General features: G+C 42.6%; 2 protein-coding genes across 6 annotated transcripts in view; one reads left to right on the top strand and one right to left on the bottom strand.

Moving 5' to 3' along the window:
* Positions 1 to 24,364, bottom strand: part of LOC103744244 (T-cell immunoglobulin and mucin domain-containing protein 4) — a 44,596-nt gene that overhangs the window by 10,071 nt on the left and 10,161 nt on the right. For all 5 annotated transcript variants that reach the window (XR_003851537.1, XM_017801316.2, XM_017801317.2 and 2 more), the window contains exon 6: positions 3,386 to 3,432. Coding sequence is in view for 4 of the 5 variants with exons in the window: in XM_017801316.2 (XP_017656805.1) it covers positions 3,386 to 3,432 (47 nt within the window). In the remaining variant the exon portion in view is untranslated. The remainder of the gene's footprint in view (positions 1 to 3,385; positions 3,433 to 24,364) is intronic.
* Positions 23,126 to 23,907, top strand: LOC115072483 (28S ribosomal protein S18c, mitochondrial-like). Its single transcript, XM_029569808.1, has 2 exons — positions 23,126 to 23,268; positions 23,727 to 23,907. The coding sequence occupies exons 1-2, from the start codon at positions 23,126 to 23,128 to the stop codon at positions 23,905 to 23,907; spliced, it is 324 nt and encodes a 107-aa protein (XP_029425668.1).

Below are 24,364 nucleotides of genomic sequence, written 5' to 3'. Positions count from 1 at the left end.
GCTAAATTTGTTTTCTCTCCCTATCTAGAGGCCATTTAAGAGGGAGCTAATTCTAGCCACTCCAACAGTTATCAAAGTGCCTGACAACAAATCCTGAGTTCATCAATCATCATTCCAGCCTTAACAGACAAAAGAAAAATGAAGAGAAACCCATTAGATGGATGCTTTTGGGAGCCCTCATCAAAAAATTCCAATGGATTTCTAGTTCCCTGCCTAAAAATTGTAATACTAACTACTCTTACCTTTACTTTTCTTTCACATCTCCCAGACACCAAACACCTTTCTTTTCCCCCTATAGTTAAGAGTTATGTAATTTGGGAGTCTTTTAGATAGACCCACTGAAGGGGGTACCCCAATTGCCTCACCCTGTGTCCCTGTTCAGCATGGAAGAAGCCAGAGCAGTCTGCCTCCCAATTCCCTATTGGCAATTTGGGTAAGCCTCTTCAGAGGGTGGTATAATAAAAATAGGAGACAAAAATTGGCTAGGCAGCTAGGGTAAAAAGACCCCCCCCCCAAAAAAATAGCCATTTTCTTTCTTGGCTAAAAGTCAAAATGTCCTTGGGCCTTTTAGCAAAGTACTCTGTCCCAAAAGCCAAAAACATTAAAAGTATTTGTGAGCTCTTATCCCAAAAAGATTTTGGGGTTACCTCTTCAGAGGGGGAATGTTACAATACCAATAGCCCCTGATTATATTATTTTGATGCTTGCTCCCTGTTTCATACAGTTTCTCACAAATTACTACCATTGTTAAAATTATTACCAATCAGGTCATGGTCAGCCGATTCTCCCAGGATAGATGAGTTGGTTCTTAAAGCTTGTGATGACACTTCTCCATTTATAAAACAAAACAGGGGGAGATGTTGGGGAACCCTGCTGTTAAGGTCAGCTCCTTTCTCAGCAGGGGCTTCCTGTCTGACTTACCTGGAAAGTGCCTCCAAGCAGGGATGCCTGACCTTATTCAGAACATGACCTTTGGCATAGTTACCTGCAATAAAACTACCCCAGTTTTTTCTATATGATAATTAGGCATTGCCCTATAACCAGATGATAAGATCCCCCTACCACATGTAAATAAAGCACACTATGAGCACATATCAGTTGAAGCTTTGGCTGCTATGTCCATACTATATTTTCCCTGACCCCACTGAATAAATGGAGCTGTGTCACTGAATCTGCCTCCCCAGAAGGGCTTTCTTCCTTTGTGCTCACTGGCTGTCCTGAACCATTTCCCTGACCCCCACTGAATAAATGGAGCTGTGTCACTGAATCTGCCTCCCCGGAAGGGCTTTCTTCCTTTGTGCTCACTGGCTGTCCTGAACTGGTTCTTTGCTTCTGCTCCCTTTGTTCTCGTGGGTCGGTGGCCAATGGCCCGCGAGGGGACGGAGAGACCCACACTCTGGGTGTGCCTGTGAGAATGTTTCTAAACAGTATTAACTAAGTGGGGGGAACTGTCCATTGTGGGCAGCATTGTCTGGGCTGGGGCGCAGGACAGAACAGAAGAGGGGAAAAGGAAAAAGCAGGAATGGAGGCGTTCTCTCTCTCCTCCTCCTCTACTTTCCCTCTCCTCCTCTTCCTCCATTTTTTTCTCTCTGCTTCCTGGCCAGTATGATGTGAGAAGCTCTGCCTACCATGCACTCTCTGCCATGAAGAACTGAAATCTCTAAAACCTTGACAAAATAATATCCATCCTGTAAGTTGTTTCTCTTGGTTATTTGGCAGAGCAACAACAAAAAAGGTAACTGTCTTAGTTTCTTTTGATGGTGCTATGATAAAATACTGTTACAAAGCAACTTCAGGGAGAAGTTCAAAGGATTCTTACTGGCTCACAGTTCAAGGTGGAGAAGTCATTGCAGGCGCCTGAAACAGTTGGTCACATCGCATCCACAATCAGGAAGCAGAGAACAGTAATGAAATGCATACTGCTGCTCAGCTCCCTTTCTCCACTTACAGTCCAGGAACCTAGACAGGGGATGGTGCCACCCGCAGTGGGCACCATCAAGATAATCACCTTCCGGCATACAAGAGAACTGTCTCCCAGGAGATTCTAAATACTCTCCAGTTGATAATTCGCATTGGCCATTACACTAACTAAACACTCCAATTAAGCCAGATTTGCAAAACTATGAGTACCATTTTCCCCAGGAATTTTATTTTCATTTAAAAGATGTAGCCAGTTGCTGCAAAGCATATGCTATTCACATGAGTATGTAATGAGTTTTCTATCTTCAGTCTTAAATGAATTGATATATTTTAAAAAATACCTTAATTTTAACTTTTAGAAACTTAAAGGGTACTTGATACAAAAAATATTCGATGTTATAAGCCAGGCATTAAAGTATCTTGTGGGCCAGGCATGGTGGTGCGTGTCTTTAATCTCAGCATTCAGGAGGCAGAGGCAGGCAGATCACTGTGAGATCAAGATCAGCCTGGGATGGTCTACATAGTGAGGTACAGGCCAGCTGGGGCTCTGTGGTGGTTTCAATGAGAATGTACTCCCCAGGCTCAAGTATTTGGACATTCTGTCCCCAGCTTGTGATGTTGTTTTGGGAGGCTTTAGGAGGTGTGGCCATGCTGGAGGAAGCACATCACTGGGTTAGACTTTGAAAGTTCTTGAGCCTTGTTGAATTTCTAATCACTCTCTGCCTCTGGTACCTGCTTGGAGATGTGAGCTCTTGACTTTCTGTTTAAGTTACTTTGGTCAGTGTTTTATCACAGCAACAAAAAAGTAACTAATACAGGCTATATAATGAGACCTTGCCTCAAAAGAATAAAATAAAAAAGCATCTTGTAGGGGTACACCCACTTCCTTTTGACCAGCCACACTGTTTCATTCCTCCCCTCCTGTTGAATTTCCTAGCACACAGAAGCCCAGGGTCAGCTGGAGACAGCAGCAAGGACAGGGCAGCAGACTGTTCCTGAGGAGGGACAATTTGCCTTCACAGACACCTGTAAAGCCTCAGGTTTTTACTTGAAGTTACTTGGGTCATTTTTGCAATGATCATCAATGAGGGGAACCCGCGGGAAACAAGAACAGTAGTGGAAGCAGGTGTTGGCACTGCGATTACATCAATAGTCCTGGGCCCCACAGAAGGGACCGGACATGTAATGATTTTGTTCTCATATTTTTTTTCCTTTTTTCTTTTTTTCGAAGTATCTGTGCATTCAGAAGCAATGATCGATATTATTCCTGCCGAGAGTTCAAGTCTATGGAGCATTGGCCATTTTGTAAACAGCTGCAAAGCATTTTGCTGTGTAGCAATATTCTCTTCTCCCTGGCCCATTGTTTAGCAATATTCTGTTCTCCTTGGCTCATTGATGCAAACCTCTAACTGGGAATTTTTGAAAATCTAAATCAAATGCTCCTGATAGTTCTCAGGTCTTTTACCTGATTTGATCCATTTCCGGTCTTCACATGCTCTGTCATCTTGGATACTAGGAAGGCAAGGACAAGAAAATGGTTAAACTTCCTGTGAATGAACAAAGAAATTACCCCTGAAATAGATATGCCAAGGCTACCCGGTAAGCCAGCTGATGCTTTAATTCTTTTTAAAAGTTTAACTAAGTAATTTATTCTTATTTTATGTGTATAAGTGTTTTGACTGCATGCATATAAGTGCGCCTGTGTGTGTAAGACCTGCAGAGGCCAGGGAAGGGCATTAAATGTCTTGCCTGGAAATGGCATTAGGAACCGTTGATTGTTAGCTGCCATGTGGGCCTCACTTCTGCAAGTCTTTTGCAAGAAGAGCAAGTACTCTTGATGGCTGAGCCATCTCTTCAGTTTCTAAATCACATTTTCATTTACATTTGTGAGTGTGTGTGTGTGTGTGTGTGGGTGTGGGTGTGGGTGTGGGTGTGGGCTCTTGGGGGCCATGGTACATGTGTGGAGGTCAGTGTGTGTGTGTGTGTGTGTGTGTGTGTGTGTGTGTGTGTGTGTTTGGGCTCTTGGGGGGCATGGTGCATGTGTGGAGGTCAGAGAACAACTTGCAGGAGTCAGTTCTCCCCTTTTACCATGTAGGTCCCAGGGATCCAACTCAAGACATCAAGTTCGACAGGAAGTGCCTTTACTGACTGCTGAGCCATCTCACCAGCTCTGGCTCTAATTTTTCTATAGGTTCCAGCAATGCATCTAAGATTTTTATCCACCAAGAAAAGCTGCCAGTCTTTCAGTTAGCAAATACTTACTGGGAACTTATTACAGGTCACCCACTCTGCTAGCTATAGCTTAGAGCTCTTGGAATTTACAAATAATGCAAATAAATGGGTAATAAATAAATAATAAATAAATAAATAAACCCATCCTATTTAAAAGATCATACAATACTATTTTAGTCAATGATGAATCCCATACCCAACAATGGCACCATGAACTTATCATGGAGCCAAAAGTTTTCTCTCATGTCATATGTCCTGGCCACAGGAATGCCACTGAAAAATGCATTACTCAGAGGCCTGCAATGATGCTGCTGTAAGCTGACCTATTCTGCTGCCAACTGCATGAACATACAGTAAAGGCAGTCAGGTCCCTGGTAACAGATGATGGTCTGCTTGCTCACTGGGTTATACCTTTTGTTGTTTAGCATATAGGCTTTCTACTTATAATGAAACATTTCCGTAATACAACACACTCTCACAGTCTGTGACTCCAGAAGTGACCTCAGACATCTTGTGCTTATCAGGTCTTTTTGCTCAATCATTTTCTTGTGCTTTATTTTATCTCTGATTTTTGCTTTTCAGAATATTTTATTTGTTTTTATGTATATGAGCATATTGCCTACATGCGTGTAAGCCCACCCATGTCATGCAATGCCTGCAAAGGTCAGAAGAGGACATTGGATACCCAGAAACTGGAGTTATGGACCATTGGGAGCTTCCCTGTGGGTGCTAGGAACTGAACCTGGGTCTTCTACAAGAGCAGCCAGTGCCCTTAACCGCTGAGCTGTCTCCCCAGCCCATTTTTGTTTTAATTATAGGCTGGAAGCAGTAGACTATACTGTGTAGTGAATGTGTATGTTCACATATATACTATATATGTATACATATATCATATGTTGTACCATACAGAGATATATATGAAAACTAACCAGCTAGATTAGCGAATTAGCAAGCTCTGGTTTCAATAAGAGACCCTGCTTCAGTAACTAAAGCAATCGAGAAGATACCCAGTGTCAATCTCTGGCTTCCATATGTGTATATACACAAGTAAACATGCAGCCATGCATATATATATATACATACTACACACACACACACACACACACACACATACACACACACTCCATGTAGCTATGCAGCCAAGATCTGCAGTAGTCTACCTTATTTAGGTATCTCTAATTCCATTATACAATGTTCTCATAATAGTATCCCCTTAGGATTGTTATTATTAAGCAATGTATGACTGTAACATCCATGATTGAAAAAAATTACATCTGTGCATCACCCTGTGAAGCAAGAGTACTGAATGTCACGGGGTGAATCATGAGGATGCAGACTGCTCTGAGGGGCCGAGAAAGCATCTGCAAGAAGGCAAAGTTTAAGCTGAAACTCATAATTCATAACCGATAGCTCAGTTAGAAGTGAAGCTTGCTGACAATCCATCAAATACTAAGCATTCTCTAGGCACACACACACACACACATACTAAGACGACTGCAGGACAGCACCTACAACCCTCATTGACAATAAATCAAGGAAGCAAGACCAAAAGGCTTGTTTTTGCCTACCAGAATAAGAGCAGTGATGAGGTGTACACAGGCTGCTGGGGAGGGTGAGCGGTGGGGGGTGGGCACTCAGACTAAGGATCGAAGATCAGCAAAATGTCTATGGGAATGAACTCCACAAGCACAGAGTCCCTGTCTGCCTGTTCCGTACTACCTGGCACTACTTACTTCTCAATAAATGTCTGTTGAATTAACACCTAAGCAGAGGTCTTGTAAGAACTATCCAGACAAGGCATGGCCACAGGGTGTTTCAGGTAAATGGAACACATCAGTCAAGTTATGGGGACATAAAACAGAATAGTGCCTGTGCCAAATGGCATGCAGCTGTGAAAATGGAATGGGACAGAGAGGAGTGGCCAGGGATGGCCAAGCCCACACCAGAAGCAGCTATAGAGGGCCTTCGTTTCACTCTGTTAAGAGTCTACTAGGCTCTCAAGCCATTAAAAGCCCAAGAATGTTTATGTCTGATGGGGTCCCATTACAGCAATAAGGGAACAGCCCAGAGAAGGGTTCTCATGTGATTCTGAGTCTGCATTTCAGAGATGGTAGACATAACAGGGAGGAGACAGATATCAGAAATGCTTGGAGGGGTTAGAGGCAATAGAATATGGGCATTAACTACATAGCTGAAGAGAGATAAGAGCCTTAGGTAACTCCAAGTTCTCACTGGAGACATAAAACTGGCAAGGACAGGTAAAAGGAAAGAACAGAGGTACAAGTCTCAGGGAGACAGGTGATAAGCCTAGTTGGAGGCACTGGGCTTAACATGCCAGGGATGTGCACACACCCTGCTGTGCCATGAAGCAGTGGATCTATTTGAATCTGAGTCAACTTTGTGAAAGCGGTGCAGTTGAAGATACTGACTTGGGAATCATCAGTATCCAGGGAGGAGCTGAAAATCATCAAAGTGTATATCTAGTGAGAAAATGGGGAATCCTGAGAAATATCAGTATTAGGAGATGGGCAGAGGAAGTAGAAGAAATGAGAACAGAAGAGACCAATAGGGGAACATAAAAGAGCAGTGCCTGAAGCTAGGACAGAGAAAAAGCATCCAAGAAGAGCATACAATATTCACAGTAAGACTATATAATACAAATAGCACATAAAAATTCACAGGAGTAGGGGGCTGGAGAGACGGCTCAGCAGCTAAGAACACTGGACGTTTTTGCAGAGGACTTGGATTTGGGTCCCAGCATCTACATGGCAACTAGAAAACATCTGTAACTCAAGTTCCAGGGAATCCAACGCCCTCCTCTGGCCTCCCTGGGCACTGCACGCAGGTGGTGCACTTACAAACATGTAGGCAAAACATTCACATGCATAAAATTAAAAAAATATTAAAAACACAGAGGGCTGGGGAGTTGATAGGAGCACTTGCTCTTTAAGCATAAGGACCTAATTCAAATTCCCAGCACCCATGTAAAGAGCTGGGCATGGCAATACTTTTCTGTAACCCCAGCACTAGGGGTTGGAGAGAGGTGGATCTGTGAGCTAGCTGACCAACCTGCCATGCTGGCACAGTCAGTGAGCTACTGGTCCAGTCAGAGGCCCTCTGCCAAGGCAGCAGGTCAGACAGCTATGGAAGAAGACACTTGAAGTCATTCTCTGACCACCACAATGTATGAGCACAGGTGGGTATACTGCACATTCATGTGCATGCATCACATGCAGCACAGATATACACAGCACATAAAAAACACAGGAGGAGGTTTGAACATTGCAAATATTCAGGCTAATAATTACTGAAGTTGATCACTAAATTCTTCTCCCTCACTTTTGAGCACTAAGGCAGGAGAAGGCTGATGGGTTTTGTGGGGCTCATACTAGAGAGCTTATTTGTTCTTCAGGGAAACTGGCTTGTTAAATGCCCAAGAGCATAAAATCCAAAGAGAAGGGTCAGTGTGTTTTTCATACCCTACAACTAAGCTACTGTTGTTTTCCTGCTATTCTCTTGCACGTCTGGAAACTGCAAGCAAGAATTTAAAACTCAGACCCTTGTCTTGTTGTATTGTAATCATTTCTGATGGATCAGTTTTAAATTGAGGCCATCACACAGAAAGCCAGCCTGGGTCAGCTTTATCAAAGCTAATCTCTTTTAAATTGGAATGGTCTAACACAAGAGATATTTTGCAAACATGAACATGGTGGCATGATACCCAACAATACTTTTTTTCCCCCCTCTTCCATTAAATGTCAGAGGCCCAATGGGACATTCTCCAAAGGCTACAGTGCTGTGCACAGAAGAGGAACAGCTATAGGAAACAATGGCTGATGATTTTCTTCCCTGTAAAATGTAGCCAAGCTGGCCATTACAGATGGCGGACAGACCCACTAAGACTGCTTGTTTCCAGGCTGTCTGTTCTCAGGCCATTGGGTCTCAAGGCTGTGGGCTCCATACAAGTACATCACACAAACACAGGAGATTCCCAAAACTTGCTAGCAAAGTAATTTTGCAAGAAGGGAATGGTAGCAGAGTAGTGTAGATGAACAGAACACTCCCAGATCATACTCACCTAGAACCTCAAATTATAGCTTTCAACAAAAAGAGTTTTATCTCTTTCTTACTATACTCAAATATCAACTCACGTTCAACAGAAGATTCAAATGAAAGAACTGAAAATATCAAATTTCTAGAAAAAATTCAGGGAAAATACAGGAGATTCTATGAGTGGCCACAAGTAAATGAAAAATGCTCATCATGGGACTGGAGGGGTGGCTCAGTGGTCAAGAGCACTGGCTCCTCGTGTGAAGGACCCGGGTTTCATTCCCAGCACCCACATGGCAGATAACAACCATCCATAACTCCAGTTTCAGGGGATCCAATGCCTTCTTCTAGTCTCCACAGGCATTGCACGATATAGGTGCACTTACACACATGCAGACATAACACTCATACATATAAAAATAAAAATAATAAATAAAATATAGAAAAATGCTCATCGCTCATCAGGAAAACATGGATCTAGGCCTCAATAAGATCCTACCCCACTCCAGCTGAAATCAAAGAGATTGAGGAAAGCAGGACTCAGAGAAAGAGGAACTCTTATACAATATTGATGGGAATGTAAATTAGTGTGGCCATTATAGAAAATAGTATAGAGGTTCCTTAAAGACAAAATACAGAACTATCATATGATCTAGCAATCTCACTACAGGATATAACCATCCAAAGAAAATATAATCAGTATACCACATAGTTACCTGTACTCCTGTAATAGCCAAGATAAAGAATCCACCAAGGTGTCTATACACAGATGAATGGATAGAGAAAATGCAAATATATATATATGTGTGTATGAATATTATTCAGCTAACAAAAAGTATGAAATCTATCATTTGTAACATGCTTGAGACTGGAAGACATTATATTCAGTGAAATAATCAAGCACAAACTCAAAATCAAATACCACATGTTTTTGTTCATATGTGGAAGCTAAAAAGTTGATTTCATAGAAGCCGAGGGCATAACTGTGGCTTCCCTGCCCTGCCCCCTGACCACTGAGGCTGAGAAAGGTATAGGAAAGAGAAGGAACCTAGATGCACTCAGATGGAAAATTAATTCTAATATTCTATGTCTCAGTATCCAGCAATAGAATAACTATAACAGGTAGTGATTGATTGAGGACTTCAAAGTAACTATTAGTATTGAAAATGTCCCCAATACTCCCACAAAACAAAAGTTAACTGTCACAGGTGATGGATATGGCAATTATCTTGAGTTGATCATTATACATTGTATACATGTATTGAAATACTGCAGTGTACTCTGTAGATATGAAGAATTATTATGTGACAAAATTCAAAGTATTAACTTTTTTAAAGAAAAGTTGAAGAAAATCAGCACCTTTCTTTGCCAGTGTAGTTCATTAGGAATCTTGAGATAAAATCACCCTAGATTTGGGGTATACTCTAAGTCTAAAGACAAGAAGAAATCTTGAGCACCCACAAAGAAAGCACCTAAGCTCAGGAAGATGGTGGCTGTTTGGCTCAGAGGATGGTTCTGTACAGCAGTGCAAAATGCCCCTGAGGCACTGAGAAGCTCAATGTATTGTCTCTGGGCACGTTTTTCTCTTAGGAGCCTTCTACTCAAACTCAAGTGTGATGAAGGACTTCTGTTTTGACATGACTCTGGCTAAAGCGAGAAACTAGAACCCACTAGTTCATCCTGTCTAACCCAGGTACCCTGTGCAATCCTGAATTGTTATATAAATTTTACATTACAAGAGCTTTAAGAATCCACTTTAAATCTGAACCCAGCTCCCACTCCATTAGCCAAAATTTGCTTTAAAATAACTAAAGACTCTCTCTCTCAGAGTTAGTTTTTTGAGCATTTGCTATATGCCTAACACAGGAGTGAACACTTCATGTCAATCGTTACATGTGATGTTTCCCAAACCCCCTTTCCAGACATGTCCACTGAGGCTGAAAGAGGCAAAGTTGCTCACTTAAGGTAACATAGACAATAAAAGGAAAATTTAAACTCAAGGTTGAATGACTCAGCAAAAACAAAAACACCTTGAATCATAACCACTTTGACAGAAAAGAAAACGAGTGTATTAAAAACCTACTTGAAAACAGAATTCTAATGAGATGGCCTCAGGCCAGAACTCACCAGCAGGAGCAGAACTTTATCAACTCAGTGGCCACATTTTAAAGTTCAGATTGCATATGCTGAGTCATCCTTGAATTCGTACACACTGGGGCTCCTCTGCCTCTACTTCCAGAACAAAATTAGTTCTGAAATAAGTCAAATCAATGATCCACTCTTAAAGCAATGCTAAAATTTAAAAAGTAACAGCTGCAAACCTCAGACAAGATGGTTTTCTTTCGGGGCAGCCTCTGGCTTGGGCTGCCACCCTGTGGATCACCGGTGGTATGGTTGTCAAAAATTCAAGGGCAGCAAATGTGCAAGTCACAGTCGGAGTATTTTAGAATCGGAAGGAATTCTAAATCACCTTCTCCAATTCTCTATTTTCCTTGCTTTTCTTTTCCTTACCTGATTTTCTCTTTTGTCAAGAGAGAAGTTGGAAACTAGGAAGGTTCATTTCCTTGAGTACTCATGGTAGTGACTAATGAGGGAATCATATAGAACCAGTATTTGTAACCTTCTGCCAAGAATTCAGATTTATGGAGTTTCAGAACACTTTTGAAAGTTGAAGCACTCATTTATTGAATTCACATGATTTCTAAATACTAGAAACCTGTACATTTATTTTTTGTACACTGAATGAGCAAAAAAAGGGGGCATTCTATGCTGAAATGAGTAAACCCACCAAGCCACATACATGGCACAGCTGTCCCCAGCTCTAAGGGCAGAAGTCCACTTACTTTGAAAGAGACCAAAGAGCCAAATGCACTGGTTCCCAGATTGACTGAGGGTGAGAGGGGGGCATTAGCTTCGTTCTGTTTCTCCCAAACAGTAGACAGAAGCTAACAGTTCTCTAGAGCATCATTATCCAGGGCCACTTCAGGGTGGAAAATTGTCTTGACCTCATACTGCTCCTGAGATACCACAGTATCGACAGTTTACCATGCAGTCTCCACCAGCTCTCATACCAGTAGCCATGACTGAAATCACAGGTCCTCGCCCTTCCCTACTGGATACCTCTCTACGGTGAGCTGGAATTCTGCTTGGCTTACACCAGCTCACTCAGTACATCCTGACTCAGAGAGGTGGAACGGTCACACCAAAAAGCCTTAAGAATCACTCATAATGATGATAATTAGTGGCCACTGTATGCTAAGCACTTAGTACAAGCTGAAAACAACAATTCAAGGCATCACAATCCAGACCAGACTGCTCCTGCTCAGACTACCATACCTGCAGTCCTTCTCCCGTCCCCTCCTTCTTCCCCCTTCTCCCTGATGGGCGCCTACTTAGAGCTCCATCTATGAAGCTAAGGGGATATACTTCCAGGTATCTGGATTCCTCACATGGGCAAATGAATTTACAGGATGTATCAAAGGGCCACCTGTGGCTACTGGCGACCACACATCCCCTTTTCCAATCCCTTCCCTGTTGTTTTCATGGGGAAGAGGGCTCTGAAGAGGAATCAGGCCTACATGGCAATGTTAGGGGATTGGGTGTTCCCTTGGTATGTTTCTCCAAAGAAGGGGGCAGGTTTCACAGCAGAAGCTCCCAGCATGCTGTCTGCCAGTCTGTTATCTCATGATGTTAATGCCTCATCTAGAAACTTCTAACTCTGATTATCTATCTCAGTGCCCCCTTGAGCTCTACATCCCAGACCTCTCAAAAAATGTCTCCAAGTTAAACCTTAGACAATGCTCTTCAGGCGGCACCAGGATTATTGTAACATTACAGTGCCTTCAGTAGACCAGGCAACTTGCTAAGGTCACATAGGTGGAAGAGATAGAATGGACCTCAGAGCCAGGAGGGTCTGTCTCCCTGAAGAGCTGATGCTCCAGTCACCAAGCCCAGTGGACTTTAATAGATGTAGCAAGAACACACATACTCTTGGCTCTGCAAAGATCAGCACCACAAACTGAACCCGACAGCAGGTGATCTGTTTAGCTGGGAACCGCAGGCATCTGCCACCTAGGTGGGTGAAGTTTCTGGAAAAGAGATCCTGATAATATTACCACTGAAGGTGATGACAGTACACCCAGGGACGTACCTGACGGTTAGAGAATAAACTCACTCCATCATTCCATCACTCCATCATTCCATCACTCCATCATTCCATCACTCCATCAATCCATCATTCCACCTGGGGAATGATAACTGAGAAGGAACAGAAGCTCTGAGAGCCCCAGAGCCCAAGTCTTCATGGCTGACAAGATCAATAGTTAATAGTAGAGCAATGACACCTATTCTACATCCCCCTTAACTGCAATGCCAAATATCACAAGACTCCACATTCCCCCAAGTCCAGGCAGTAGGTATTTACCAGAAGGTATTGGTATCTCTATCATCTACTTGCTCCCAGTGGGGAGAACAGATCTCATTTCATTGTCCCTAACTCTTATGAAACTGGAGTCTTATCCCAGAGTCCAAGAGCCTCTCCCTGCATCCATGTTCAAGGGACATTTGGCCTTGCAGCCTGGGCACCTTACTCAGCGTACGTCCAGCTCTGTCCTATTTCACTATCTCAATTTTTTTCTCTCTCTTTTTGCTCTACCATAGACATCATTCTCAAAGCTTGAAAACTGTCTTTGGTCTTGGTTGACCTTTGTTGAAGGGGAGCTATTAGATGCTAGAATTACATGCATTCAACTCTATTAATAAAAAAACATTTATAGGGGTGACAGGATATAATGGTATTAAGAGAATCCTTTTGTCCTTTTGCTGGATCCCTCAGCCTGTCAGTTCCCAATAGATTGAGCACTGTGCTGAAGAGATAAAGCAAATTTGCTAATGCCTCATAAAAAACTTTGGAACCAACTATGTCCAAAGTCTTTCTTCTTAAAACTAGCATTTCTAAGTAAAACCGTGCTTACTTCCTGTCTTCGCATTTTTCTGTTCACTCTGCTGAACTTTTACTGAGAATGGCAGTCTTTCCTGCAATCTCTTTATATCCTTGGTCACCTAAGGCCTCAGAAACATCAAATTCGATATACACCCATTCCTTAAACTTTTACCATACATCTGAACTTCAGTTACCTTCTTTGAAAATAAGAAGAGTATGTGATAGTGCGCTGTGATTCCTAACCACATTCATGGAACCAGGGCTGGTGTTGTTTTCAAAATATCTCCTTGCTCAGCCACACATGGAACATCAATATCAGGCCCTCTCCCTGTAAGGCTCCTGGAACAGCACTGAAGAGGGGATAGAAAGATTTGCAAGAGCCAGGGATCAAGGAGGACATGACAAGACTGTTGTACTCATGAACTTACAGAAACTGTGGTTGTCTACACAAGACTTGCATGAGATCAAGCTAGTCAATATCCCAGCATGGATGGGGATGTGGTGTAGAAGCCCTCACTCTAGCTGAGGAGCTGTTGACAGTTGATGGCTGCTGGGGGAGGAAGCATCAGTTTTCTTTAGGACAGTGGTCCCTGCTAGGTTGACTATATTCCAGTGAATAGTCCTGTACTGAATCACATATGGGCAGCTCAAATTAAACTCAGTGAGTTATTAAAAATTAAAAAAGGACATGATGTCATATGTCATTTGCAGTTTATGGAATAGCAACTGAAGATACCACGACCCATTTCCATGTGTCTAAACCGAGTGATGAAGATATGAAATTCCATCTCTAAACATACTTTCCTCTGAGAGGCCTTTGACCTTAAGGAAAGACAAGCTGGCTTTGGGCAGTGACTGCGGCTGACTTTGCAGAGAAAGATACAGCAATAGAAGAAAAAATAGTTCCTAAAACACCCTTACTCCATTCTACCAGTTTCTGGTCTCTAGAGCCAGGAAGAGGCAACTGTAAGATTCACTAGCAGAGGAAAGGGTCCTATCACCAGAGCAGTGTTCCTGTTTCCAGTTTTACTAGACTGACATCAAAGTTCTCCTATTGGAGAACATAGGCTTTGACTTCAGCTGGTGCCAGGCATGTGTTGAGATCGAGCTGTGCCCTGCTCAAAGTTATTCCATATTGTGTAAAGCAGTGTTTTTTTCAGCCCGTGTCATACCCTGAGAGGCTTCATCTTATGAAGAGCATTTGACTCAATCTTGCAACACAGAGGCAGCGGGACTCTGTACCTCACTGTGCTTGTAAGCACCACCACCTTTGAGGCAAAGACTTATAAATTATCCCTAAAAGCAAAAAGAGTAATGTATATTCAACTGCAAACTTATCAGTATAGGTTAGACCCATATAAGCACAAAGGCATTGCAGCCTGAAAACGATTTATTCCTCCCTGGACTTCCTCTGAAGAGCCATGGGCGAGCACAGGGCACCCTGGGAAGAAGGGTGGAGCCTAGCGTGGGGGCAGATTGGAACAAAAAGAGGAGTAATTGGTGCCATTCTGGGAAGCACGGAACAGAGAGCAGGCCAGCCAACCTGCCCTGGACCCATGGGGTGCCGGGGGACTCTCAAGGACCCCATGGGACTCTGTGGGGCAGGTGGGCTTGCGGGGATGTGAGATGAGGCAGATCGTGGGCAAAAGCGATCCGGAACAGCTGGTCCAGCCCCAAGCAGAGGAAGCTGGGTGCCTGGTGTCGGGTATTCATTTCTTTGTAAGTCACTCCCCTCCCCCTCAAAGGTACAAAACTGCAAAATTCAGAAAAGATGTGTTATGTGGTTTGCCTACCTGCGTCAGGAGCACGGGACCCGAAGAGAACTCGGGCGACAGGATAAAAGATTGGATCAGAAAAAACAGGTTTGGAAACTATTAACATACCAGACTCAGGATAGCTTATAGCACCCTTACCTGGACCCCATAAAGAGGACATTTTACACTTCAGTGGTGGTGGCCCGCACTAACCTATCATGACTGCTTAGGGTATGTGTCAGGGGACCAACAAACACTCCCCATCCCATGGTTGTCATCTCTGCTTGGTCTCCACTGTTGACACAGCCTACTCAATGTTATCTCTCAATGTCCATTCATCCTTCTGGGCCTGGGCCTGCCCTTTGCCTCTGTGGCCCCCATGGTCCTGCATCTCCCTCTGCAGCTCAACTCAGCCCTGTAATTTGACTGCAGTGGCGCCTCTAGCAGATCTCCAGTAGGGTTATCTTAGTTCTTCAGAGACTCTCTTTACATCTTTCCAGGAAGGTCTCTTGGAACTCCTTGAATTTTGTTGCTGCTGTCTTCTTAACCCTCTTGTAGCCGTTCTGTAGCCTTCATATAGACATATGTAGATCTATTTATTTTGTGATGTGTAACATGTTTGAAAGTTAAGATTATAATAAAAAAAGTTATGAGCAGCCAGCTGTCTGGGAAATCAGGTCTACTTGACCAATTATAGCCAACAAAACAAGTATCTTGTGAATTTGTCATCTGATAATTCTGACATTATGGAAAGACACAAATCTGACCATCTATAGTTCTGACATAGTATGCTCACAATAGTATAATGATCCATTTAGAGACTGAGAGAAAAATAAATTTAAACTTTAAGAATTATGTCTTAGGGTCTGGGGACACAGATCAGTCTGTAAAGCACTTGCTTTGTAAGCATAGGGACCTTAGCTCAATCACCAGCATCCATGTAAAATGATAGGTGTAGTGGCATGCTCTTATAACCCTAGTACTGGGGCTCACTGGCCAACAGTCCATTTAATTGGTAAGCTCTAGGCCCATGAGAGACCCTGCTTCAAAGAGAGATGGATGATGTGCTTTAGGATGACATCTGAACACAGGCTGGCATCTGGCTTCCACTTGTACACACACTCACGTGCACATTCACCCGCACACACAGGAACACATGCATGGCACATACACACATATGTACACATACACTAATTTTTTAATTAAAAAGGTCAGCCCTTCTTGGGAACAGGAAAAATGGCTCTGCTATGTTCGCTTCCAAACTCATTGCAAGATCCCTCTCAGCTCACTGTTTGCTGAGCCTCAGCTTCCGTTTATTCCAAAACCAGTATTTCTTTCTACCCCTCATCTTGCACTCAGGTATTAGACCTAAAACTAAAATTAAGATCCCTCACACTTGGCTGGAAGTTCCAGATCTCTATCAATCTGTCTAAACTTGGTTTCGTGTAGACAGAGTGGAGGTGAGACCACCTTCCTGGGCATAGCTTCTTTCAATAAGGACCAAACACCTTGAAACTGCAGGAGACCATTGAACTAAGATGTATGTCCATGGAATTGCCTTACAAATACACAGAAACCCAGAAATGCTTGAATGGAAAAACCAAATGGCAGGTCTTTTTCAGCCATGACTTGGCTTTTACCCTTCGGTTGTGGAGTGGAACTCCACAGACTGAGTAATATAAAAAGGGCAAAGCAATTGAGAGGCCACATGAGGCTACAGATGTTCCCACAGCAATCAAGGCAGTGACTAAAAGTTCTGCAGACCGGCCTAGAAAGGAGTGTGTGAAAGCTTTCAAACATCACACTCACTCCAACAGCACTGAATTAATACTATAAGGTTTTAAAAGCTTTTGAAACCTTCCAAATGTTTATAATTTTATCACTAATCTGATGTTTCCCTAGTGTGATTAGCAGTTTTAAAAAAAATCCATATATATAGTAAAAATAACAAGCTAAGGAAGAGACGGTGTAAATGGCCCGTTAGTACTCTGGTTCATTGACTCAAAAAGGTGGGCTGTGAATAGGAACCACAGCAGAGATGTGGGGAAGTGGGACTCCTTCACAATAACTGTTATTTTACCAGCCAATAATTAGACACTGGGCCTTTTTCTCAAGCATTTCCTCCCTTAACAGCCCTCAGATGCAAGCACCACTATCATCTACATCTCAATTTCTAGAAAACTGTGAGTTAGAAAGGGACAAATCAAGTACCTCAAGACCAATTTCTAAAAATGGCCAAGAAATCACCACAAAATGATGATATAACTATGAGACTTTGGGCTCCCGGGAGAGCTCTTCCAACCCCTCTCCTGGGCTATGCAGAAGGCCAGAAGAAGAAAGCACTAGGAAGAAAGGACTGAGGGTGTGGAGGCAAGAGAAGGTATTCTGAGACAGAATAGAGAGATGGCTCAGTGGTTAGCCATGCTTGGTGCTCCTGCAGAAGAGTCAGGTTCTGCTCCCAGCAATAACACCGGGTGACTTGCAACTGCCTATAACTATAGTTCCAGGGGATCTGACACCCTCTTCTGGTCTCCATGGGCACCTATACACACACACAAATAAAAATAAAATAATTATCTTTTGTGTAATTTTTTTTTTTTTTTGGTCTTTTTGAGACAGGGTCTCCCTGTAGCCCCAGCTGGCCTGGGACTCACTATGTAGACCAGGCTGGTCTTGAACTCACAGAGATTCGCCTTCCTCTCCCTCCCGAGTGCTGGGATTAAAGGCATGTGCCACCATGCCTGGCTGTCTTTTTTATGTGTATGAGTGTTTTATGTGTATTAGTATACACACACACACACACACACACAGTGTTCATGGAGTTCTCATAGAAGCCAGAAGAGGGCACCAAATTGCTTAGAATTGGAGTTATACATGGTTGTTAGCCACCATGTGGGTGTTGGGAACTGAACTTACGTCCTCTGCAAGAGCAGCCAGTGCTCTTAACCGCTGAGCTATTTCTTCAGTCCCCAAATAAATCTTTTTTAAAAAGTGATCCTGACATTAGTTTCTTGACCTCTCTGAATTTTCAAAGTGAAGCATCCATATCTAAGATCTCAAAGCTAGCCTCTAGCTATGAGAGAGAACATGTGATGTTTGTCTTTCCGTGTCTGGGTTACTTCACTCAGGATGATTATTCAATAGCCATTGGGTAGGAGGAGGCTTCCTGAGAAGGGCTAGAATGTAGTGATATGATGGAGAAAGGGGGACATTGGACTAGGAAGGGTTAAATGGGGTGGGGAATGGGAGGGCAGGGCAGAGGAGGGCATATTGGGAAGGATAAATAATCCTAAAGGCCTTTAGAAAAAGCTATATGGAAACCTACCACTACAGAAGTTTCTTAAAGTGTATATGTACACATCACAAAAAAGAGATTAAAAGGAGTTATCAGGAGTTATCATAAAATGGAGACATTGCCCATTATAGACATCAGAAGCTAAAAAAACACCTCAATGCCAAGAATGGACTCCCTGTCTAGAAGCTGTTGACCAGGAATCCCACTGACCCTCAAACAATACTGGCCATTGCCTCTGCTCTTGGTTTCCCACCAGAACTGGATGGTAGGGCCCTATTGCTGAAGACTCTACATACATGAGCTATAGAACAAACAAGGAAAAATCAAACTGGTGCTGACTTCATTTCTACTGGCTAGCATCCATAGTGCTGGAAGTTACTGTGCAAGCTACTGAAAGGAAAAGATAATCATCAACCTTACTCAGCTGTGAATCCTGTGAACTACGATAACAACTGATCTGGCAAGATATGCCTATCAATGCAACAGTGACACAAACAGAATGGGAGTAACCAACCACTCTTTAACTGGACTTAAGGTCTACTTCCTAGGATGGAGGCCATACCTGACATTGATATCAGGCTTAGGAACCTGAGGGTAAACAGGTCACAGAACATAGGGGAGAACCTAATACTAGTTTCCTATTGAGTAGTTATCATATTAAACTGACTCTTAATGGCTTGTCATACCCATGGATTAATGCATGTCTCATCTTTCACCAGAGACGTTTCATTATGCAACAGATGGTGATTAACACAGAAACACACAACTGACTGCAGAAAGTTTATCCCTGAATAGGACATCTGTATCAAACTCCTACCTCCCAAGGCTCAGGGATCACTGTGGAAGAGACATAAGAGCCAGAGGTGGCAGATGACCACAAGGAAACAGGTGTCGCTTGTCAGTTACTCATATGAACCCACAACAATGGTGACAGTGTGTACAGATTCCATGCAAGCTCAAACCAGGCAAAGTCTCAACATAAACACGAGAAAGTGGGTAAGAAGCTCCAACCCCACCTAAGGAAATTGTGGTAACAGATGGCTATGGGGAGAGGCAAATAGTCTCTTTCAAGAATGAGACTCCTGGTAGGTTAACCAGGCTCCAGTGGGTAGAGCCACACTGAGGGACATTTGGAGACACAAATTAGACTCTGTAGGCCTTATTATAGATATGATAGAGTACATTAAATTGGGGATCGGGGAGGTGATCTAAATACCATCAAATTATATTGTATGAAAATCTCAAAAAATCAATTAACAAAGGGGAAAAAGAAAATGACTCTGAGATATACATGATCTGCAGAGGCCTTAATTTCAGGAGACATGATTTTGTTTAGAAAATGGCATGATTGCATGGCTGTTTGCCCTGACTTAGGAGTCCATAAACAGTGGGACCATTTGGGACCATTTGACACATTCCTGCTATCAAGCACAAGGGGTTTGAGCATTCCTCCAACAGACATGTGAGAGGGAGAAGAAACCCATGCACAACCCTTCATCAGAGTTTTTATTATTGCTTGTTTGTATTTGTGATTGAATTATAGTTCCTAACTATTTGGCACATTAAAGAATTTTTGGAACGCCTAATGAAAGTCTTGGACATTTCCCCAGAAAAGTGTGCATACATACCCAGTGATGCAAATGATTTCATGGGGTTCATGGTTCCCCAAAGTTCACCCACAAACAATTCCCTTTAAAGGTGTTTATGGGCAGAGTTTATAGATTCCTGACACTGCGGTGTGACTCTCAGTTGTCCTACTGCCCAGCTGTGGGATCCTGGGCAAGACTCTCCATAACTCTAAGTTCCATTTCCAGACAGTTATAGGCTGGAGATGATGAACTGCCACCCTGAATAATGCTAAGTATTTAAAGCAGCCCTCAACACAGAGAAGCCCTGTCATCCACAGACTACATGAAAAAATGAGGGGATTAGTAATTGTCAGGTAGAGAAAGAGGTTTACAAGCCTTTGATGTGGATTAAAAGCATTTTCAGGAGAATATAGGAATCTTCTTATTCTGAGAAGCTGCAGGGCGTATTAGGAGGAAGCAACATTGTGTGGTATCAAAGTGGCATTGGCTTTGAAAAGACATGGATTAAACTCAGGTCTGACACTGATTGAGGCGAGTGACTAACGTTCATGAACTGAAGGGAGAGATGACAATGGACCTGTCTCACAGGACACTGAAAATGGAGGTGATGGGTAGAAAGCACATTGTGTTAAAGGCCTCAGAAACTTTTTCTAATAGGCTTTCTGAATCTCTATTTCTTTACCTGTACAATGGAGATGATATCTATGCCCACCTAGAAAACTTGTATGACTTAAATCAAAAACCAGTTGTAAAAACTTTTAAAACAGCACCTATTTGGATATGAATGTGAACTCTCTTTTCATTGACTCCTGTGTCTGAACACTGGGTCCCTAGCTGGTGGTACTGTTTGGGAAGGTTGTGGAATCTTCATGAGGTGGAGCCTTGCTGCAGAAGCCACTGTGGACAAACCTTGACCTTTTACAATCTGGCGCTATTTCCTATTTACTTCCTGCTTCCTGGGTATGGAGGCTCTGTGACCAGAGTGTCTCCTGTTCCTGGTCATGATAGAATGATTCTCTAGAACTGTAAGTCCAGAATAAACAATTTTTCCCTTAACTTGCTTTTGTTAGGGATTTTTAATCACAGAAATAGAAAATGTAACTAGTAAAGCTCTTAATCCACAGTTAAGTCCTTGACAGGTGGTAATTGCCATGAATGTTTTATTGCAACAACAACAACAAAGCGCAGCTAGGATGGTAAATAAAAAAGAACTTGGCCTTTTATTTAGACAGAAAGCCAGGCTGAATTCATTACTGTTGTCATTAGTGTGACAAAGAACCTAAAAGAACCATCCGAAGGGAAGACAGGTTTATTATGGCTCATGAAGGTTAAGTCCTCAGAGGTTTAAGCCCAGTCTTTGGCTCCACTGATTGCAGCCTCTGTGATTCAGAAGATGCATCCTGGTGGTGGAAGCACAAGGCAGTAGAAGCTGTTCATCTCTCACTGACAGTAAACAGACAGACAAAGGGCCCAGGGGCAAGACATCCCCAAAGATCTGCCTTTGTGACTTGCTTCTCTCATCTCCCAAAGTTCGAGGAACCTTTCAAAATAGCATCATGGGGGATGGGGAAATGATTCAGCTGTTAAGAGCAATTCCTGCTTCTCCAGACCTGAGTTCAGTGCCTAACTCTCAGGTCTTGTAGCTTGCAACCACATGTCACTCCAACTCCAGGGTATCTAATGCTCTGTTTTGTCCTCCTGTCCTCCACAGGTACTTGCAAACATCACACACATGCACACACACACACACACACACACACACACACACACAACCACATAATAGTATCACTAACATCACTAGCTCGGCAGTAAGCTCCCCCAACACATGAGCTTTGGAGCAGCCCCAAAACACCTCACGTCCAAATCATAACATAAGTAAAATATAGAAACAGCTAAGAAGATGGTATACCTCCTGGACCTGCTCTCTGAGAGCTGTGTGTGTTACCTTAGGAAATTTAGATTAAAATAGGAGATCCTAAAGGAAGCAGCTCATGAAAATACCTTAGTGCTGACCCAGCACAGTATATGTGCTCAGTGAACCCCAGTTTCTTCCATAATGATTACATGTAACATAGAGACTGACCTTAAAACATGCTCCTCTGCAGCCATGCAGTCTGCAGGTAAGGTAGCAAGCATTCTGTTTGCTGAGATTTGGCCACAGCAGAGGGAGGTAACAAGTATTAGGAACAGTATAGACAGGAAAACAACAGAAGACTTCTTACTCCGTTGCACTTCAATGTAAACTAGTTCAAGTTTTAAGTGGAATAAAAGGTCATTTTGGGAGCACTCTATCCAACCTTCACCACTTTCCTCCTGGATTTCTCTTTTGCCGGTAAACAGTGCCCCACCTTTACTCCTTCCCATGAACAAAGAGGGTATGAATCTTGAACATCCAGTGTCTCCTAAATTGACAGCTCCTAGTTTAGATTTCTGTCTTCTTTCTGTAAGAGTTAGTGCAAGTCAAAGCTTTTCAACATATCCCCTCTTGAACATCCAGTGTCTCCTAAATTGACAGCTCCTAGTTTAGATTTCTGTTCTTCTTTCTGTAAGAGTTAGTGCAAGTCAAAGCTTTTCAACATATCCCTGTTGCAACGGATCTTCATTTATGGTCTTACGTCAAAGCCCTTCTCCCCTCCACTCAGTCCCATCTGTCCCCTCCTAACCTATCTTCTGAGCTTTTGTAAGTGATGTCACATTGTTTCTTCCACAGAGTTAAAGGATGGGTGTTTGTTTTCTGGCTAATAAAGACACTCAGACTCTGTTAATCAGAACAAGAGAAGAACAAGATGACCTGTTCTTAGGAAACTGAAATATAATTGAACAAATGATCATATCAAGCGGAGGGAGGATATGGGGAAAAGCAGAGACTCTGTGGACAAGAGAATAAATTGGCTCAGCCTTTCTCAAGGATAATTTTGGAATCGCTATTAAGTTTAATAGTGTACATTTTTCAAGAGAGCATTTCTCCTTCTTCAATACCAGCACACCTAAAGAAACACTTGCAAAGACGCCTCGGGAAGTACACACAAACGTGCTCAGCAGTGCTGTCTGTAATGCTCAAACACTGGGGCAGCTAAATGCCACTCAACAGGCACCAGGTACTGTGAGGACAGACAGTATGCAATATTATATAGCAACTTAATGCCACAAGACAGATCTCTACATGAAATGACAAAGAAAGTGATATAATATACAACAGGCAGTGAATAAAGCCAAATGCAAAAGGCTTCATGTGACACAAATGGATTTAAAGCAAAACATGCACAAGGCGAAAGAAGACAAAGAGCAAGGACCCACAGTAGCTATGGTTACTGTCTGCAGAGGTCAGGGGAGGAAGGAGTTGATGCATAGAGTTACAATTGCTATCTGCCCTACAGGTCACAGAACTGATGCAGTGCCATGGAGAAGAGGTTGTTCACAACATAAACAGGTGACTATCAATGAGGACCTGCCCAATCCAATGGAAAACGCTTGTATGGATTCTTTTAAGGAATATATCTTATAGGGCTGGAGAAATGGCTCAGCAGTTAAGGGCACTTGCTGCTCTTTCAAAGGACCTGAGTTTAGTTCCCAGTACCCACATTGGGCATCTTACAGTGGCCTGTAACTACATCCTCCAAGGGGTCCATGACTCTCTTTGGCCATCCTGGGAACCAGCATATATGTGGTATTCACTCAATAGACACATAGACATACACACAGAAAAAATGAATAAAAATCAATCCTAAAAAAAAGAAGTAATGTACCTTGTTGGCCAGTGAGATGGGTAAAAGTCCTTACCCTACAAGCCTGGTGATCTGCATTCAATCCCCAAAACCCGTGTAAAGGTGGAAGGACAGAACTGACTCCACAAGGTTGTCCTCTGACCCCCACATGCATACTGTGGATGGATGCATGCATCCACCTCTCATATGCACAATAATAATAAATGAATAACTTTTTTAAAAGAAATGTATCTTGCATGATAAATATGTTGGTTATAAGAATGTACGGCTTTTACTCCACTTTATTTCTCCATTTATTGGATGTATGTTTGAAAATCATATAAGGGGGTCTTTGTGGGGGAAAAAACAGAAAGAGATAACAAAAGCAATTCAGGGAGCTCAAATTATAGGGCTTTTATAAGTTATATACAAGGACCCTGCATAATTCAAAGACCCTCAATATTAAAACATTAAATACTGGGAATAAATTTTATAAAGTCATTGCCAATGGGGGAAACATACACACATACATAAGGCAATAAAACAAAAGATCTAGAATAGTCTTCAACTAACAATAATGATGTCTCAGGGGAAGGGGTCTGGAATTGCGAACACTCAAAGGGAATGGTTTCACGTTGTCTTTATGTACCCTTAACAAAAGCACCTTAGCTTGGTGTTTGTATGGTTTAAATAAATTAATAATGGTTTGGAAAATAAGTAGATGATTTTCCTGCTACCCTTCCTGGCTTCAAGTCAGAAGCTGCTAAGGGAGCGAAGTGGGGAAGGGGTTGCTCAAGAGAGAGGCCTTGGAAAGCAGCAGAAGGCAGAGGCCAGTGTGACGGTTTCACTTTCCTCCCAGCTCACAGGAGGATGTGGGA

Source organism: Nannospalax galili, unplaced genomic scaffold, assembly GCF_000622305.1.
Source record: "Nannospalax galili isolate Female #2095 unplaced genomic scaffold, S.galili_v1.0 scaffold382, whole genome shotgun sequence".
Lineage (NCBI taxonomy): Eukaryota > Metazoa > Chordata > Mammalia > Rodentia > Spalacidae > Nannospalax > Nannospalax galili.
The sequence above is the reverse complement of the archived record's forward strand: the minus strand, read 5'-3'. Positions and strand labels throughout refer to the sequence as shown.